Source organism: Colossoma macropomum, unplaced genomic scaffold (genome assembly GCF_904425465.1).
Source record: "Colossoma macropomum unplaced genomic scaffold, Colossoma_macropomum, whole genome shotgun sequence".
NCBI classification, from domain to species: domain Eukaryota; kingdom Metazoa; phylum Chordata; class Actinopteri; order Characiformes; family Serrasalmidae; genus Colossoma; species Colossoma macropomum.
This window is the reverse complement of record NW_023494804.1, coordinates 35235003-35254464: the sequence shown is the minus strand read 5'-3', so window position 1 is coordinate 35254464 and position 19462 is coordinate 35235003. Positions and strand designations below refer to the sequence as shown.

Sequence of the window (19462 nt, the reverse complement as noted above, 5' to 3'; positions counted from 1 at the left end):
TTGCCACATAAGGGAAGTGCATGCAGGGACAGATCTGTTACCCATCACTCTACTAAGAGAGCAGCTCAGATGTGGCCAGCTCTTATCCAACTGAAATACTAATTAGCGACATAGAAGCACATTTATACAAACACATTAAAGCACATTAATAAAATATTCAGTCACAAAGGGTCTGACAAGTCTTGAAGTAAAAAGTGATAATATAGTGATTCTTCAGAAAACCATATAACATTAACATTTTTTAGAGTTAAATGTTTAAGATGTAAACAAAGTAATACAGGTTGGTTAGATGTGAAATGATCACTCCTAGAGAATCATACTGAGTCAGAATTGTTCATAGTGGTAGTGATAGGAACCAGACGTCTGAAGTATTTGATACCTCATTATAGAAAGTTATTACATGAAACGGTTATGAATATGCTGCCTGAGGCCTAAGACATTGTTTTAGAATAAGCTTATAAACTTATAGCTAGATCCGTAAGCTTATTTTTTCATTTATTCATGGTGTAGTGGTCCATGCAGGCAAAATATTCCCCAAAGAAAATGTATTATTCCCATTTTACCAGTGTTTCACCATTATCTACATTATATATTGCTGTTGTCGGAAGAAAAAATTGTATCTCCATTTTTTGTCGTTTTTCAGTTTTTGACATAATTTGAAAATACTTCTTTACATTGTGTGTAAATTTCATGATGAATGGACCAAATGAAATGGCTCAAAATGGCTTGGAAAAGTCTGGTTCCACTGACTTACATTAAAAGTAAAGTAGGTTTTTCCTTCTCCTGTAAAGTTGCCATTTTGGCTATACAAGGTTTTCTTCCAACAACAGCGATATAAAAAAGGAACAATTTCATATCAAAACACTGTGAATGATTTTGTTTAGATCTTAACGACTAAATTATGCAGAATTTTTTGAAAAATCGGTGGAATTCCCCTTTAAGTTGTAAAAGTTTAAAGTTGTAACATTATCGGGTATTTTATTTGTATGAAAGCAATTTATGGAAGGATGTTAAAATATAAATCTGTTAACGCAAAACTGCTCTTTCATAAACCGTAAATGAAACATCTGTACATATTTGTAAATAACATTTACTGCTAGTTGTAGGATGTTCTGATCGGGCCAGTTTAATGCTGATGAAGCCCACCTCACCTGCTGCTTGCAAAAAAGATTAGCAGCTCCGCCTAGCGGACAAAAGGCGAAATGAAGTTATAATCTTCACATGGTTAATATCAAGCAACGAAAATGAAGAGGATTAGGCTAAGCGTGGCTGTACAGCCGGCACCAAATCTAGTCAGTCGTCTTACAGCGGTTTCGTTTTAATATTGGAATATTTTAGGAACAACGTTTAAATGCCAGACATAGCTTTACTGTTTAGCTTTTTCAGCTTTCCAAAGCCGCCGTGCGCTGTTGACACCTCTTCGCGCGTTAGCGATGTTTGACTCGCGAAAGAATCGTTCGTCTGAACCGGTTCTTTTCGACTGTTCGAACCCATACAAAACCCATACGATTGTGACCATCTACACAAAGTTTACGCATATGTTACAGGCTGGAGGATGGTAACAAAATCCAAATATAGATATATTTTTTTGCATTTCCATTTCATAAAATCATAAAGTAATTCAATATAACATTTTAAAAGCAACCTTTTAAAACGGCTTACCCTTTCAGTCTGTAGAGGGTAGCTTTTCCCTTTTTGTTATGTGTTTGAACTGTGCTTATGTCAGTTACAATGTGCTTAGAGACATGTCTCCTACGAGTCTAGATCCGTAATAAACGAGTAAATGAGAATCGAGCTGAGTTGTGAGTCAGTGGCCCTCTGAATCGGCCGTTTAAATCACTGAAAGTTTTTTGTTTGAACGAATCGATTCGGTGAATTGAATCGGACTAACCTATCGCTAGAGCGCTCGGGAGCGCCTACGTCACACTTTCCCCCTCCCCCTCCCTCCCCTTAGCAACAGAGCGACAGCAAGATGGCGGCCCCCAGTAACGCGGAGCGCTCTCCTGAGCCCTCGGCGCCGCTGAAGGCCCCCAAAACGGAGGCTCCGTCGCCGGATTCGGAGGACCTGAGTGACGGTAACCCGTACCACTCGAACTCCTCCACGCCCAGCCGCTTCTCCCCTCTGAACGTGGGCGTGTCGGCCCCGGGGGCGTCGGGCCGGAGCGGCGCGGCCTCGGCCGCCTCTAACAGCAATAGCTTCACCGTATGCCGCGGCATGTCGTGGACGCCGTCCGAGACCAACGCGCTCATCGCTGTGTGGGGCAACGAGAGGCTGGCCGAAGCGAGGATGCAGCAGCTGGAGGTGGCGGGCACCGTGTTCTCCGGGAAGGCGCCTGGACCGGCCATGTACGAGCGGGTGTCGAGAGCTCTGGCGGAGCTGGGCTACGAGAGGACCCCGTCTCAGTGCCGGGAGAGGATGAAGGTAAAGCAGTGAAGCATCTTCCTCTCTGCAGAGAAGGACCGATGTGTTCATTCTGGTGCTCGGCTCAGTTATGAAGCTGGATCACCGAGACACTGGAGTCCAGTCATCATCTTACCCAGCTTTGCCTTGTATTTTGCTGCTGGCTGAGCGTTAGTCAGCATTGCCTTTCGCCTTTGATTAAGCTGTCAGGATCAAAACACAGTGGCAGTGAGCGGTGTGGCGTACTAGCATGCAATTATACCCTCCACTGTGCTGTTACCTTAAATTACCTGCCTGCAGTTTTGTTTTTTTTTTTAAACAGAGGTGGGTTGTAACTATGTCTGTTTATTCAGTTCCATGTACTTAGGCTGAGTTGAAGGTTTTATACTTTTCCAGGCATTCTCAAATAATAATAATACCTCTATAAATACAAATGTACTTGTGCGGAGAGACTCCTAACTCAACTCTATTTCAGTCATTCAGTTTTAGTTCCTAATTCCTTTTCTAGGTTTAATTCCATTCTCTTTATTTGGTCACAGCATGTCAGCTTTGCTTTTGCTTTCGAGCTTACAAGACTATGCCCGGAAAACGATCTTCTGTGTAATTACAATGTGACTAATGTAAATAACATTACATTGTACACTGAAATTCTATAGGCGACTCTGTACTTACATTTTTTTTGAACACATACTTGCTTATATTGTTTTCATGGTAGATACATTTACTTCACATTATTTAACTGAAGTGGTAATACTTTTACTCGAGGATAGGATTAGGCTACACTACCTGCATCTGGTTTTAGATACTTTAGGCCCCGTTCACATGTAGTATTAACATGCGTCCTGATATATGCAGTCATAAGTGGACAGCACTAAGTACGAGTGTGAACATAGTCCAGTACATCTTGGAGATGCATTGTAAACCAGTCATTCAAACCACCTTTGAAGGCTGTCAGAAAAGCATATCACCATGTGACATTGGTTGTGTGAATGCTAAAGCATTTTGATGTGTCCCCAGCAACAACAAGGAACTGTCTTAATCAGCTGCATTATCACTGCAGAGATAAAAGCTGTAGCTTCTTTCTTTGTCTCCTCCCCTGTTGTGCCATTCATGTGGTCTAAATGTTTGTAACAGCCCTTACATATGAACTAGGACAACAAATGCATGAGAGACTGATGTTATAAATGTGTGTGGGGTCCTTCCTTCAGTCACACAATTCGATTGTAAGTGGTCACTGGAGACGTGTTCGAGACCCATGGAAATGCCAAATGTAGACGGTTATGCATCTTGCTGTCCACTTGCAATCCGATCAATTGAATTGGATGTTAATGCCAGGTGTGAACAGGGCCTAACTGTCTCAAGCAGCTAGTTGTAACACTGTATGTGTTTAAAGTAAAGACTTGCCTCCGTCAATAACATAAGTCAGTGCCTCTCGGTGTGCTGATCATTTCATCCTTGCCACAGCTGACATAATACAGTGATATATGTGTGCATGTGTGGTTGTGTGGCACTTTATATTAACATACTACTTCATGGCATGTTAATACAGTGCCTTGGTGCACCCAAATCTGACAGTTGTCATTGTTGTCTGCAGACCCTGCGGCGGTGCTACAGCCGTGTGAAGGAGCATGGCATTGGGAAGCGAAAGAGCAGCTACTCCATTGAGCAGCTGGAGAAGGTGTTTGGGCAGGGAGGCTGGGACTCCCAGAGCTGCCAGCCGGTCCTGATTAACAGCAGCGGTCTGTATCAGGAGATGGAGTCAGATGGCAGCACGATGGAGGACTACCCTCAGGAGGACTGGTGCAACCAGGACCTGTCTGCTGTTTTCCAGGAGGGAGAAATAGAGGCTGGTGAGCAAGCACAGCTGTGGTAGTGCTTGAAAAGAAACACTGCTGTCCCTATTGTTGAAACTGGAGTTTACCAAATCAGCTAAAAATGAGCTTTGCCTCTAGAGGGCAGGAGTGCCTGTGAAGATGCACATAACACAATTGGCGCATCAGTGGGCGCACAAAATAATACATGCCTGCTCCACATATTACACTACGCCTAGTTCTGTGGGTGGCTGACGCTATATTGCAACAAGAGATTGGAATCTTTAATAGAATGCATGATTTCCAATTAGACAAGGCACTGATATGTGTAAACTTCTAATCCTTTTTTACATCACGGTTGTATTTAAGGTACTAATAAATAATCTATATGCCTTTTAATTGTATTACACCAGCCAGTCAACATTTTAAAGTATTTTTTTTAACTACAGATGTATAATTTTGGTGTTGATTTATCATTCACCTTTTTTATTCTTCACAGAGGAGATTCAACTTCCAAAGAACAGAGTTCTACAGTTAAGACCAGAGGCTTCTGAGCATGCCCAGTAAGTTCCGATATGCACTACATCGTGATGTCATTTGAACTCTTTCTCATTAGTCTCAGTAATGAAGAATTTTAAAAAAGGAATATCTTTGGGAGACTTAATCAATGTTTTATTCAAATTTATTTGTACTATTGTTTTGGCACATTGTATTTGCACCATGTAGAATACTTTTCTTGTATATAATCCCGTTTCCTAGAAAGTCAAGCAGCTGTGCAAAATGTAAATAAAAAGACAACAGAAAAACAGTGCAAATAATTTAAACTCTATATTTTATTCAAAATAGTACAAAGACAACATATCAAATGTTGAAACTGAGAAATATATTGGTTTTGAATTTAATGGCAGCAACACGTTTAAAAAAAAGTTTGGTAAAAACGATTGGTAAAATTGTGTAATGCCAAAAAAAACACCTGGTGGTTAATTGGCAACAGGTCAGTAACATGATTGGGTGTCAAAAGAGCATCTCAGAGAGACTGAGTCTTTTAGAGATAAAGATGAGGAGGGGTTCACCACTCTGTGAAAGACTGTGAAGTAAATAGGGCAACAATTCAAGAATAACGTTTCTCAACATAAAATTTAGGGAGTTCATCATCTACGGTACATAATATCATTAAAAGATTCATAGAATCTGGAGAAATCCCTATATGCAAGGGACAAGGCTGAAAACTAATACTGGCTAGTCAGGCGGTATTGCATTAAAAACAGATACGATTCTGTAGTGGAAATCACTGCAGGGGCTCAGGAACGTTTCTGAAAACAATGTCTGTAAACACAGTTGGTCGCTGCATCCACAAATGGAAGTTAAAGTTTACCATGCAAAGAGGAAACCATATATAAATAGGATCCAGAAACGCTGCCACCTTCTCTGGGCCCAAGCTCATTTAGGATGCACTGAGGCAAAGCAGAAAAGTGCCCTGTGGTCCGATAAGTTAAAATTTAAAATTATTTTTGGACATCATGGACGCCATGTCCTCCAGGCTAAAGACCACCCAGCTTGTTATCAGAGCACAGTTTAAAAGTCAGCAAACTTGAGGGTATGGGAGTACATTAGTGCACATGGCATGGGTGACATGCACATCTGTGAAGGCACCATTAATGCTGAACGATATATACAGGTTTTGGCAACATATGCTGCCATCCAGATGATGTTTTTTTCAGGGAAGTCAATGTCAAACCACATTCTACACATAATAATATGGGTCCATAGTACAAGAGTCCAGGTGCTAAACTGGCCTGTCTGCAGTCCAGACCTGCCATCATTGACAACATTTGGTGCATTAGAAAATGAAAAATACAGTAAAGGAGATCATGAAATGTTAAGCAGCTGAAATCCTATTTCATGTAAGAATAGGAAAACATTACAAAATTACAGCAGTTGGTCTCCTCAGTTCCCAAACACTTACAGAGTTGATGTCCCTGTCCCAGCTTTTTTGGAACATGTTGCTGGCATTAAATTTAAAATGGGCATATATTTAAAAAAACAGTAAAATTTCTCATTTTTGGTGTTTAATATGTTGTCTTTGTACTATTTTAATTAAAAACAGGGTTCATCTAATTTGCATATCATTGCATTCTATATTTATTTACATTTTGTTTATTAATTTATTAGTCCTACTTTGACAGTGTTATGATGGATGTTTTGGCTTGTACTTTCTCAAAGCATATACTATTGTGTGATTTCCTGCAGGCGTCAAGAAGTGATGCAGAACGTGATGCGCATTCTAGAGTCTGTAGAAGTCAAATGGGAGCACTTCCAGACCTGGACGGATTTCTCGCGGCTTCACCTCTCCAACAAGCTGGCCATCTTTGGCGTGGGCTACAACACTCGCTGGCGCGAGGAGATTCGCTACCACTACGCAGAGATCAGCTCTCAGGTGCCTCTGGGGAAGCGCCTGCGGGAATACTTTAACCCCGAAAAGACAGAAGGCAGGGTCATCATGACCAAGGTGCAGAAGATGAACTGGAAGAATGTGTATTATAAGTTTCTGGACATCACGATCAGCGAAGCACGCTGCCTGGAGCTCCACATGGAGGTGGACTGGATTCGTATTGCACAAACCAGCAGTTCAGGCTGCATCAATGGCTCACAGTACCTTTTGCCAGGCGGCATACCGAAAACATACGGCCTCTATGCTATTGGGTATGAGGAGAGGACAGGGACTGGTATCTCCGGTGCAGAGGATAATGGTTCCTCCTCTGGAGAACCAGAGACGGGTGAGAAAAGGCGAAATAGTACGTCAGCCAAAGTGACTTATTGCTACCTCGGCATAGCGGAGGACCGCACACTGCAGCAAAGTCTGGTCCAACACTTTCAAAGTTCAGGCAAGTACTGTGGTCGCGGTGAGCCATCCACTGTTACCAAGTTTCTACAGGAGAACTGCTCTGGCCGGCCCAAGGATGAGGGCTCCTCTTCTGGTTTGCCCATTTACATTAAATTCATTGAGGTGGAGCTGGACTTTCTCTCTGCTGGATCCCTGGTGGAATGTTTAGAAATCGCAGTCGGGTATCCCTTAAAGTTCAATAAGAAGGACAGCTTGTAACTGCATAATGTCTATTGACTTAGCCTAAAAGATGTACTTGACTAAAGTCTGTGTTGCACAACCATGTTAAAGAAATCTAGGCACCAGTCACCTCGTAATCTAGACTTTTCAGTCAGAAGAAAGAACTGGTTAAGAAATTGTAGAACTCTGACTGAGGAAAATCTAGCTTGTTTCAGTCTGGTCAGTCCAGTTGTGTTTTCAGTCTGGTTGCCCGGGTTGAAAATGTTCAGGAAGGCGGATTTTTCTCCCTTGCAGTATCGCTTTATCAGGGAGCCTTGGGCCTTTTCAGGTTGAAATAAGGGAGAGAGTGGCATCTCGGGGATGCCCTTTCCATTTTAAAACTGCCTTTATTTTTATCTACCGATGCATCAGAAGTCAAATGATACAAGTGTATGTTGGGACAAGGGCACTTTTAATTTCCCATCAAAAACTGGGAAGAAATGAACTGAATATAAAGTTTATCGCTACAGAAGTCTATATATATATTTAAGAATATTGATGTTGTCAAGCATTCCAGCATTGAAGAGATGTTTTCAGAGTATCTGAACTATTTGTTTATATTTGTTTTTATTTGTGGACTCACACAGTGTCTTTATGTATAATTGTTTCCAGATCACAGTATTGTTTACATGTTTGGGAGAAAAAAAAATAAATGGGGCACTATTCACTCATCTGCCATTTAATAATGATGTTAACAGAAAAAGTGTTTCACAGATATTTTTTATTCTTTATTTTTTTTTTTAGCATTAAAACAAAAATTGTTAGAGATGCACCACAATTTCAACCATTGGAAATGCCAAAAATAGTAAAAATGCCTTTGGTTTTTTTTTTTTGTTAAAGATGAAATAAGGTTAAATTTAATTAAACATAATGGCAAAATATAGCACATTGATCATTTCAGTCATTTCAGTGGTAATGATGATTGGAAATAGTGGTTAAAAAAGATGCTGTTTCGTTTGTTTTCCTGCACCAGTCATTGCTGATGAGTTCAAACAGCATGTTCAAAGAAAAAAAATAAATCAGTGTAATTTATGCTGTGTATAATCTAAATGGTTTTTGGTTTCAGGTTTTGTTCCAGGCTTCAGATTTCCTGAATTTTAGATTTGGCCAAGAATTAGCATTTTAGCGCATCACAAAATCTACAACATAAATCATTACGCCCTGCTCCTTAGGCTAGGCAACAAGCCTTTTATGTGATGTCTGTATTTTATTCTCTTTATTTTTAATGTTACTATTTTCTTTATCTTAACACTTTTTAAACCTGATCATCTTCATTGCTATTTAAGAGTTACAGAAGGTACTTTTTATAGATTGTTGGGGGGAAAACTGCTCACTTTGCAATTCTCATTGTTTTCTTCACCATGCTACCAAGAGATGGCAGTAGGAACCCAGAAAGCCAGATGTGTTGCTCCAGTCCCTGTGAACAAATTGTGTGTAATGTTACATAGTACAGTAGTGAATAATTAAGTAACTGTACGTATGGCTGCCTATGGATCGGTGTAGTGTGTTAAACGTGCCTGTCAACCTGTCAGAGTGCAGCTTCGTGGATCACAGAAGTGTATTAGTTTAATTGAACCCAAAAGGCCTGTAGAGCCTGTGTACTTACATGTATGACTCTGGTCAGTGTGATGTAATACATGTCTGTTCTGCACAGCCCTGATGTAAAAGTGACCGAAAGCCTTGCAGACAGGAAATGGAGGCAGCGCTGATCTTGCTTCGAACACGTGCTAAGAGAATGAATTATTAAAACTAAGAGTCTACTTTCCCTATTAAGTGTAGCACATGAGGCGTGAGGTAACTGTACTGCCCAAGAAAAAGTTCACAGCTCTGCCAGAAAGTGAAAAATATGATTGTATTACATTGTATTGCGTCCTGTATTGAGTCCATCCTGTATTGAGTGACAGGTTAATAAGACTTTTAATGCTAAAATTTAGATCAAGTGAAAGTTTTGACGTTTATCAGGCCTCGTTTTACGAAAATAAATATACCTTAGCTTTGGCTGTGTAATTCCCACAGATGTATATGTTCAAATGATATGGTGCTGTGATATGACCTGGCATCCTTTGTATTGATGGTTCATCTGTACTTGCACTGTAAACCGTTTCAGTGTTTTCCTTTGCTCAAACACACACACGCACAGAGGCAGGTGATTGGTGCTGCTGCCCTGGACTCTGCTCCTACATTATGTTATGAATGTTTATGACTGGGAAGCACTGGGAGTACAAACACCTAACTGTCTGTCTCTGGAGTAATAAAATAGACAGACATGCATGTTCTATCAACACACTCTGTATTGTAACAGGTGAACATTCAATGTGAAAATTCACATTAAACATAGCTTGCAAATTCACACATGCAGAGGTCTGTAGTAACTAGTTGGAAAAGGTGGTTCTTCAAGGGTTCTTTAGTAAAGAAAATGGTTCTGTAAAGAATTTTGAACACTCAAAGAACACTTTACATGATTAAAGGGTTCTTTGCATCATGGAAGGGTTCCTCGGATTGATGGAGAATGTGCTGTAGATGGTTCTATATACAACCTTTTTGAAAAAGGTTCTATATAGCACATATAGAGCAGCCAAAAGGGTTCTTCTGTTGTTACAAGCTTGACATTGTAACAATCAAAGAACCTGTTTGGGTGCTATATAGAACTGAGCAAAAAGGTTCTATAAAGAAACATCTACAACACATTCTCCGTCAGTTCTCCATTAATCTTTAATGATGCAAAGAACCCTTGAGAACCACCTTTTCTAAGAGCGTATCCTAAACCGAGTAATTAAACGTATTGTTACTTCAGTGAAAGTACCTTTCCAGAACAACTTAATAGAGCAGAAGTACAAAAGTACGAGCTCAACAAACTATTTATGTGCTGCGTAACTTTAGTAAGTTTTTAGTGAGCTTTTTAGTAAATCCAGCATCTGCCAGCATAGAAACTGAAGTTTTTAAGTTCTGTTCTTCTCTTTTTGTGATTCTTTTGGTCTAAAATAAAATGGTAAGCTCAACAGTCAGAGGTGTGACCAAACACAAAACAGTACAGAAGCTTTTGCCAATGTAGCTTCATGACAAACACAAAAAAGGAATTAATAACTAAATGTTAATGAAAAAAAGTAACAAAGTAAAAAGTGTATTACTTTCATCACAAATGTGCTGGAGTATTAATAAAAGTATTATCATTTGAAAATATTTGGGTAAATACAGATCCATCAGCATGTAATTCAGTAGAACTATACATGTAACTGCATAACCTCTTCCATTAGTGACCTTTACTAGTAGCTGCTATTTAAGTGATAGAACGCGAGAGGGAGCGTGTTATCGCGAAATAACATCACGGCTGTGATTCGGTCGCCGTAGATCATAACAGCCGTGATATTATTCGCGATAACACACTCCTCAACCTCAAGTGTTCTGTTGCTTTTATACAACAGTTAAATAAATAAAGTAATAAATTAATAAATTGGGCCGTGAACGCGGCATTAAATATGTTTTAATGTTCGCAGTTCCTTCGGCCAAATTATAGTTCCTATAGTGCAGTTTGTTGCTACGTCAGAGTAACGAGCTCCGCTCATTCGCTGCACAGCCGGCAGTTCGTTCTCCAGCTCCACACAGACCGACTGACAGTTTGGGAATTTAGTGTAGTCTCGTCTTCAGAGTCTGACCAAATCGGCTGTCGGTCAAATTTGATCTTAAAAGTGTCCATTTTCTGTTTGTGGCAAAGTTAGAAGTAAAAACGTTCAAATGGCTTGAGCGTCTCCTACAGCTGTCAAAGTCGTTGCTTGGCAACGGCGTCTCAGCGGAGTGATACAGTGTTTGTGAAAAACCCGTGATGTTATGGCGAAATAACAGCACAGTTAGAACGCCTCTCAACCATAGAACTAACCGTTGTATAATCCAGAGCCGCGGCTCTGGTATAATCCTGTGTAAAGCACATAGTGAACTGACGCTTCTGTGTATTGTCAAATGATTATATGTTCACAAATGGACTATTTTTTGTAAGGAAAGGTATTTACTTTTTACTCAGTTCACCTTTAGTTTTTGTTTAGTGTTTAATTCTGTTGGTTCGGCGCCTCGTTTTTGCTGGTTGCCTTTACTTCTTGTTGAGTCCTTATTTACTGAAGTGATAATACTTCTCCCTGAGGAAATTCAGAGAGAATCGGTTATGTTTTAGGATACTCTACCCACCGCCGCACTTATCCGTTATGAAGTTGTTACTAGGCACACTTCCAGTCAGTGCGAGTCTCCTGCTGTGTGGAAGCTATATGAAGCCTCACACTATTTTCTGGTGAACATAAGCCAGTCCCGGAGGCAAATTTTCACCCACATATTGCTTTCCTGTCACTCTCGGCTCGCTCTTCGTGTTTTCGTGAGCTGCTCCTGAGGAAGTGAGTAGCCTACATTTCAGACACGAGCTGAAAAGCTCGAGGTATTAATCGCAAGACGGAGCTCATCCGCCGCTAATAACCGGCCGAATCACACCGCATCAGCCTCAGCGCTGTTTCCATGGAAACTAACCGGCCTGGGGGCGGAGAAAGAAAACACAGCCGGCGGAGGGGAGGGGCTTCAGCCCTATGTACGGCTCCGCAGCCAATGAAGAGGTTCGCAGCCATAAGCCCCGCCCCCCTCGTCTGCTTCATTAGCTCAGTATTTTCCAGTCTCGCTGCTGGAGCGACCCTGCAATGCATATTTCACTACTCTCCCCGCTCTAACCCTCACTTCAAACTCGGGGAAGGGCTCTGTGACGAGCTGATGGATTCAGTCAGGTGTGATAGAAGAGGAGAAAACACTAAAGTGTGCAGGTCCAGGTTTTCCATTCTGGAGCTTGTGTAGTCGGTAACACGAGCGCAGGGACAGAGCATGAAAGTGTTGATCCTCACTGTCAGGATTGCTGACAGCAGAGCAGAAGTTGTCTACATAACAGGCTCAGAAATGGACCTAGAGTTTGCATGCAAAAGTCTCATTACTTTATTATTATTATTATTATTATTATTATTATTATTATTATTATTATAACTACTACTTTTTCCTTCATAATACATTATTATTTATAACATGTAGGGCTAAAGGTTTTGCTTTTTGGTGTACATCTCACAAAAAACATTTTATTTTGGTCAAAACGTTTTCTGGTATAGAACTAGAAAATTTGTAATAATATGTCTGTAATCCGTGAACAAGTGAATAAGATAGAATAAGACCAACCAAAAATATCCAGCCAACAGCGTCCTGTAGGCAGCGTCCTGTGAACACTGTGGACAGTGGTGGAGTGGACAGCGAGTGGACATGATGTTTAAAAACTCCGGCAGCACTGCTGTGTCTGATCCACTCACACAAGCGCAACACACACTAACACACCACCACCACGTCAGTATCATTGCAGTGCTGAGAATGATCCACCACTCAAATAATACCTGCTCTGTGGTGGTCCTGTGGGGGTCCTGACCATTGAAGTACGGGGTAAGAGGGGACTAACTAAGCGTAGAAACAGTGGACTAGAGGCTTTAATTGTAGAGCTATAAGGTTCAGTTATTTGATTGAAATGCACCTTGTATGTGTGATTTTTTCCCCACCCGTATTCTGGTATTAGTAGTTCAAACTCACAAGCAGCCCGCCAATCCTAGCGCAGAGGGGCGGGGCCTGTGTGAATACAGGTGGTGGCGGGGAGCGCACCGTGTGAGCGCGCAGGCAGGCCATATTCACCTGTAGAAGAGGCGGTGACGTGTCACCTACTGTAGAGGGGAGGGGGGCGTTTCTACTGCAGGTGCAACAGCCAGCTTAGTCTCGCTGTACCGAGCAGAGCGAGTCGCTGTGACCGCTCCGCTCACCTCACACTGAGCTGAGCACGAGGGCTCGAGGTCGAAGTGCAACCTGAAAAAACTCACTCGCACGTCACATTCGTCACTGTTGTCGCTTACTTTGTTGAAGTCCATGGCACTTCGAGAAGTTTCCGTCTCGCTGTGTGGACCGAGGAGTCGAACGTGAGACCTGAGCCGTTTCCAGCTCTGAGGGTCTGTGAGCTTTTTGAAGAGGGTCGTGTTTTTTAGGAAGAGCACTTGAAAGACGCTGCTAACCGGCTCTGCCTTCGCCACAGGCGGTGCGTGTGTAGATAACGGGAGTCTTTCAGAGGACTAAGAGGAAACGTGAGGAGTGAGAAGCGAGAGGAGAGAGAAGAGCGGACAGACTTCATATGCTGAGGAATGGAGCCCCGAGTCGGAGAGAAACTTGGCACCTTGCTGTCAGCTTTCACATTTCTGTGGCTTTTCTCAGGTAGGTTAGCAGAGAATACTGTTTACTACTTTTTGAGCCTGAATTTTCAACGAGTATCTTTAGTAGGCTGCTGCTTTTTTAGTAATTAAGTAGGTTATTTTTTAGTGGAGTAGCATATTAGCATATTAGTAAGTTTCAGAATGGCGAATAACCATTTACAGTGATTTAAAATCGATGAAGTTATGAAGTACAAGACGGTGTTTTTAGGAGATAATTTCTTTAGAACACCTGCTCTTTCGCTTTTTTATTCTTTAACCAGGTAGGCTTTTGTTTAGTAATGTTTTGAATAGGTGAGAAGAACCCTTTTTGGTGCAACATAGAACCATTTTCAAGAGGGTTCTGTACAGAACCACATACAACACACCTGAAGAGCCATTTCACCATGCAAAGAAGAACCATTTAAGAATGAAGTGGTTCTATATCGAACTCATAGTTCTGAATAGAACCATTGCCTTTACTACAGAACCCTTGAAGAACCTTCTTTTTAAGTGTGTGGTGGATCTTGTATTGTACCAGAAAAGGTTCTAGGACTTGTAACAACAACGAAACCTGGTACTAGTGTTGCATAGAACCTTTTTTCACCATGTTTACATGTACATCAGATTTTCCATCATAGAGAAAAACCATACAAAGAACCATTTACGCATTAAAAAGGTACTTTGTGTCCACGGCTCTATACATATTGCCATTACGTCGTCATTTCCTTTGCTAAAGAACCCTTGAAGAACCCTTTTTAAGTGTGCAGTGGATCTTTCAGTAACTTGAAAACATCCCTTTTTTGAGTAACATTTTGAGATATCAAAAAGGTTCTATGACTTAACAACGATGAAACACGGTTTAAGTGCTGCGTAGAACCTTTTTCATCATGTTTACATGTACATCAGGTTTTCCATCATAGAGAAAAACCATACGAAGAACCATTTACGCATACAAATGGTACTTTGTGTTCACGGTTCTGTATATATTGCCATTACTTTGCCATTTACTAAAGAACCCTTGAAGAACCACTTTTTAAAAGGGTGTATTGAAGTATGACTTGAGATGACAACGTAAATGGGGTCTTTCCAAGCTGTGCTTTTTCACACATACACAGAAGTATCACCAATGTGTGTGTTTTCCTATGCATGAGAGAACTGTGTCACTCTCTGAACTCACTTGTCTGACAGTGTATGGCCACCTGAGCTGTAGGCGCCCTCATGGGGAAACCTGTTTCCAAAATATGCCAATGTACAAATGACCACAGCACTATATCATACTTGGTTTCATGACGGTGTGGGAACGAACTGCTTAAGAAGTCATATACAAAGCCTGTCTGAAGGACATAACACAGTGTACTACCATCTAAAGCTACTGAGTCATTACAGTGCTACTGAATGGCTATTGTTCATTCTTCTGGGCTCAAACACATTGAATGTTGACTGTTTAGTAGGTGATAAGTTGTATCTAAAGGTCTGACTTTGGCTGCAGTTGTGCACTGACGCACACTGAAACCTGCAGGTGTGTCCTCCAGTGTACTCTGCTGTTATTGTGGAGGAAACACGAGAGAATAGCGTTTTGTGAAGCAGGGGGAAGGCAGCACAGCCTTGCCGTGATGAATGCTGTGGTGAAGGAAATTGGGGGGAAAATGGTTGGCTATTTTTGATTACAAGATGAAGTAATGGCTTTTCAGTAACACGGAGAGGTGGGGAAAGCTCACCTCTTTTCATGTTTCTTTTAGAGCATCATTTCAGTTTTTTCATCAGAACAGTTTCAATAAGGCAGCTGATGCCTTATGTATTACACATATAGTAAGAAGTTGCTTTGAAATTATTTTTTTCAGTTTAATCTCTGCTATCTGCACATGAGAAAACGATGCTTTTGTGATTTTCATTTCATTCACACTGCTCGTTGCTGTTACTGGTTGGCAGTTTTCTTGACGTAATTCTTCTGTTAAATTTTTTATTTAAAAGATCACTTATTTAAAATAAAGTTACAAAGTTCTTACCATTATTTTGGCTCTCATCACCTGTTTCTGTCCACTGCTGCTCCCGTAATCTCACTGCGGTCTCATGAACTAAGCAAACAATTCACCATATCCCAATAACAGGATCTGACAATAACAAATTGGACTATAAAGTGAGTAGCTATTTGATTTTCACTTAACCTTTGTGTGGTGTTGGGGCCTGTGGGACCCATTTTCAGTGTTTACCAAAAGAAAAACGTGTGATTTATTATAATTTCAATCCCAGGCTCCTTGGCCTTTGCTCATTTTCTGTGAAGAACATATAAAATAACACATTTTCAGTGCCTTCACACTGTTCAGCCCCCTAAACATTTAGAATACACATGTGGTGTTGGGGTGAAATGCGGGGAATAAAAGTGTGGAGGTGCTGTGTCCTTCACTCTGTTCTCCTCCTACATGACCTGCTGTTAGTGTGTGTGTGTATGTGTTTGTATATGTGTGTGTGAGGGTGGACAGCATGGACAGGCTGCTGACTGGCTACAGCTGCTAAAGGAGAACTCTACGCTGGACACTTGTGATATTTTAAACATCTGGTCTTTTTACATAAATTGTTATGGCTGTATTGATTAAAAACAAAAACCAATAATGCGGTGGGTCTACCAGACCACTGAGTAACAAACACAGCAACACCACACAAGGGTTAATGATGTGTTTGTAACTTGCTGTATGCATGGAGGAGTTCAGTACAACATGGATGCTAAGCTGTCACTCATGTTTACTACTGAGCAGACTCTTCAGTTCCATCATCTCTCAAAGGAGTTTAGTAAAGTTGAGATTAATAACTGGTTCATCACATTGATTTATCAGTCTACTCAGGCTTTAGCAGGAACTTCAGTGTGTTTATAAAGACGCAGTTGTTTGAGTTCTTCTTTAGAGAACGTCTATATATGCCGGACACTGATTTAAAAATAGTTAAAGGAGATTTCCACCAACTTTTTCAAACTGTTTGCGTGACTCTGTTATTGAGATGTGAACAGAGTCATTCAGAGTGGTTTGATGTTAAATGTTCCGTTTTAGAGAAACTTACCTAGGTAAATGTTTTTGCAGTGGTGGTGATAGGAACCTGGGGTCACAACGTCCACGATGCAAACGTTTTATTTAGTATCCAACATAACCAGTGAACCTGCACTTGACTTTTTGAGTTTTTTACATTTAAAGTTGATGATGGTAAAAATTTCAAAAGAAAACAATTTCTTCGAGAACTATTTTGCCCTACAAGACCCTCCACATACCTGCCCACAATGAAATTTATTTTTAAAAAGCAGTTAAGACCAAAACTGTGTCTTAAAACTACCCTACCATTCAAAAGTTTGGACACACATAACTGAATATGCATTTTTCTTTCTTAAAGAAATTTTGATCTAAAGACTAATGTTTAAATGCAAATTCAATTGTAAGACAACCATAAATAATGACGTTGATGCAAGTTCAAAATGGAAAACACATCACGCTTTTTTTGGATGAAGATTTTGTTCCTACAGCAATGGACGTGTATATATATATATATATAGCATATATTTTTTGTGTGTGTGTGATGTAGCTTTTAGAGGCAATTAAACTCTTCAGACATCTGGTTCCTGTCATGACAATTTTAAGCAATTCTGCCATGATGAGTTTCCCTGGAATGGAGCATTTCATAGTAAACCACTCTAAATGTATTTGTTTGCATCTTAACCTTTCAATTATATAGACATTTTGAAAAATCGACGGAGTTCCTTTTTAGTAAACAATCATTGAGTGTCTGTCTTTTAAAGATGGTGTATATTTTTAACGTGTAGTGGGTAAGTATTCTCAAAATATTCTCTTAAAGCTTTAAAAATTATAAAAAATTACTATTAATAACTGTATTCTGAATACTGCCTTAACAGAACATAACTTGGACTAAAAACAGATACCTCATTTCTGTGTTTTGATTATGTGTTCCCAATACTTGTATTCTGTTACATTACAGTCTTTATGGTGCTTTACCATTGACAATAGTTTTAACCCTTTTACCTTTCCTTTTACTTAGTACAGTCACAACAGTTAGAAGTTAGATTACAAATGCTGGAATATTCCTTTAACAAGATTTAAAGGGCCTGTAAATGATCTCACGCTGTGTACGATGAATATGAAATTGTTTTGGAAATGATATGTAGACAGATGGATGATAAATTCAAGGTGAGGCCATTCTCAAGGTAGCTCACTGAATAGAGATGTGTGTCTGTAGTGTGTATACACCTGATAAGGAAAAGTAACATGCTGTGTGTTATCTCATGTGCTGTTTGCATCCATGGTGCTAAACAAACCTTATCTAGCAGTGGACTCACGATTAGTCTCTTGCTACGGACACTGAACTTTTCCACAGGTGGTCAAGATCAGAACCACTGGTGAAGGTCAGTGCCAGTTTTATAATCCCCATATATAAAGTAGAGTGGTTGAGGACAAGAATGCTGACTGAGGTTCAGAATTTGTTTGTTCTGGTTACAGTCAGCATGAGCTTACAGCCAAGCTGGTCCTGGAAGACAGTGCTGCTGCTTTCTGAGTGCAAGCTCCTGTTCTTAACTTGAGCTGTCAAGTCTGCTTCATACGTTAAGGCTTTTTAGAAGCCACAGTACCACTGTCCTACAGTTATCTATAACATTCAAACCATTACTTGGTCTTAGGGATGGGACGATATGAAACTTTCCCATCATGATATTGCGGTTTTCGATAATATCATTAAAATATTTATCCATTATTAAAAAAAAAATGTTTAAAAATCACAAATGACATTATTTCACCACAGCTATCATTGATGAACTTCTATGGAATCTCTGGTGTTTCATCATAATATGTGTTGTCTGTGGGAATGTTGGCTGTAACGTGATAGTAAATAATCAATCATCCTTTATACCATGAAGGACATGAATTACCAAGGTATAAAAATCTCTATAACTGTCCCATCCCTGCTTAGTCTTATGACTGTTCACAGATTGATTTTTCCAGATTTTAATATTTCCATGTTCTGTTGTTGTTTCTAAGTGGTCAGTTTCTTCACTGCTTCTTTATCAGGATAACTGCCATGTTCGTGTCAGACCATCTTCATTTTGCAGTTTGTCTCAATATATTGTGACTTTGTCAGACATGTGTCCAAAAATACCAAAACGTCTGCTGAGGGAGGGCCTGGAATGCGCTCCCTCAGACCCGTACCAGCCTCTCCTTATCTATAATTACTCATTTCTTAAGATAATATTAACTGGATGCTTGCCCAAGGCCAGACCCTATACCAGGAATCCAGGCCATGACTGCAGTTGGTGGCTGTTGGTTTCGTTTTGGGACTTTTACAGTTCCGACAGTGCAACTGCTGAGCCTGTTGGAATATAGAAAAGCAGAAACACTCTGGTTGTTTTGTTGGAGCCAGGTGGCTTGGGTATTTTTAAACCTCTATCGAAAAGAACATCACTGGTTGTTGTAATCCTTCATGTTGCTCTGTCAGTATTTATGATATGACATGGTTTTGAGCCAAAGCCTTCATTGGCTGCCTGGGAACATCAAATGAACAAAATGGCATCAGAACGTTTTGTTGGACCTTTTATATTTTCATTTATGTTTAGAAAGAGTTTCTTGAACACTTGAACCCAGTGTAGCCTACCAGTCAAAAGTTTGGACACAACTAACTGAATATGCATTTTTCACAATCTTAAAATTAATTTGATCTAAAGATTAATGTTTAAAGGCAAATTTGTTTGTAACACAACTATAAATAATGATGTTGTGGACTATTTCTAACACAAAAAAATGTAAAAAAAAAGAGTAAGTTGTTTTGGACTTTTTTTTGGATGGAGATTTTGTTCCTAAAGCATCAGCATATATGTATATATGTATATATAAAACAAGGTCTAAGTATATGTGTATCCTTTTCAATCCTT

At 40.1% G+C, this 19462-nt stretch overlaps 2 protein-coding genes across 3 annotated transcripts in view; both read left to right on the top strand.

The window, feature by feature from the left end:
• The first annotated feature begins 1972 nt into the window (after positions 1-1972).
• On the top strand, positions 1973-7988 carry LOC118825288 (myb/SANT-like DNA-binding domain-containing protein 2). 2 transcript variants are annotated; one of them, XM_036595914.1, is made up of 4 exons: positions 1973-2422; positions 3996-4251; positions 4712-4775; positions 6463-7988. In XM_036595914.1, exons 1-4 carry the CDS (start codon positions 1973-1975, stop codon positions 7313-7315), a joined length of 1623 nt encoding a protein of 540 aa, XP_036451807.1. In that variant the 3' UTR covers positions 7316-7988. The 2 variants fall into 2 exon arrangements, with proteins under 2 accessions (XP_036451807.1, XP_036451806.1); XM_036595913.1 differs by having other exon boundaries at positions 3951-4251.
• A 5080-nt stretch (positions 7989-13068) lies between these two features.
• The window catches only part of esama (endothelial cell adhesion molecule a), a 69906-nt gene continuing 63512 nt past the window's right edge, over positions 13069-19462 (top strand). Inside the window, exon 1 of the mRNA XM_036594366.1 lies at positions 13069-13570. Within this exon, the coding sequence (XP_036450259.1) occupies positions 13501-13570 (70 nt within the window). The 5' untranslated portion in view covers positions 13069-13500. The remainder of the gene's footprint in view (positions 13571-19462) is intronic.

What these genes read in the sequence shown, in the direction of transcription:
- LOC118825288 (XM_036595913.1), top strand. Translation starts at nt 1,973, where the DNA reads ATGGCGGCCCCCAGTAACGCGGAGCGCTCTCCTGAGCCCTCGGCGCCG. An exon ending in AGTGCCGGGAGAGGATGAAG is followed by an intron (nt 2,423 to 3,950) that starts GTAAAGCAGTGA and finishes ATGTTAATACAG; the next exon opens with TGCCTTGGTGCACCCAAATC. An exon ending in GAGGCTTCTGAGCATGCCCA is followed by an intron (nt 4,776 to 6,462) that starts GTAAGTTCCGAT and finishes GATTTCCTGCAG; the next exon opens with GCGTCAAGAAGTGATGCAGA.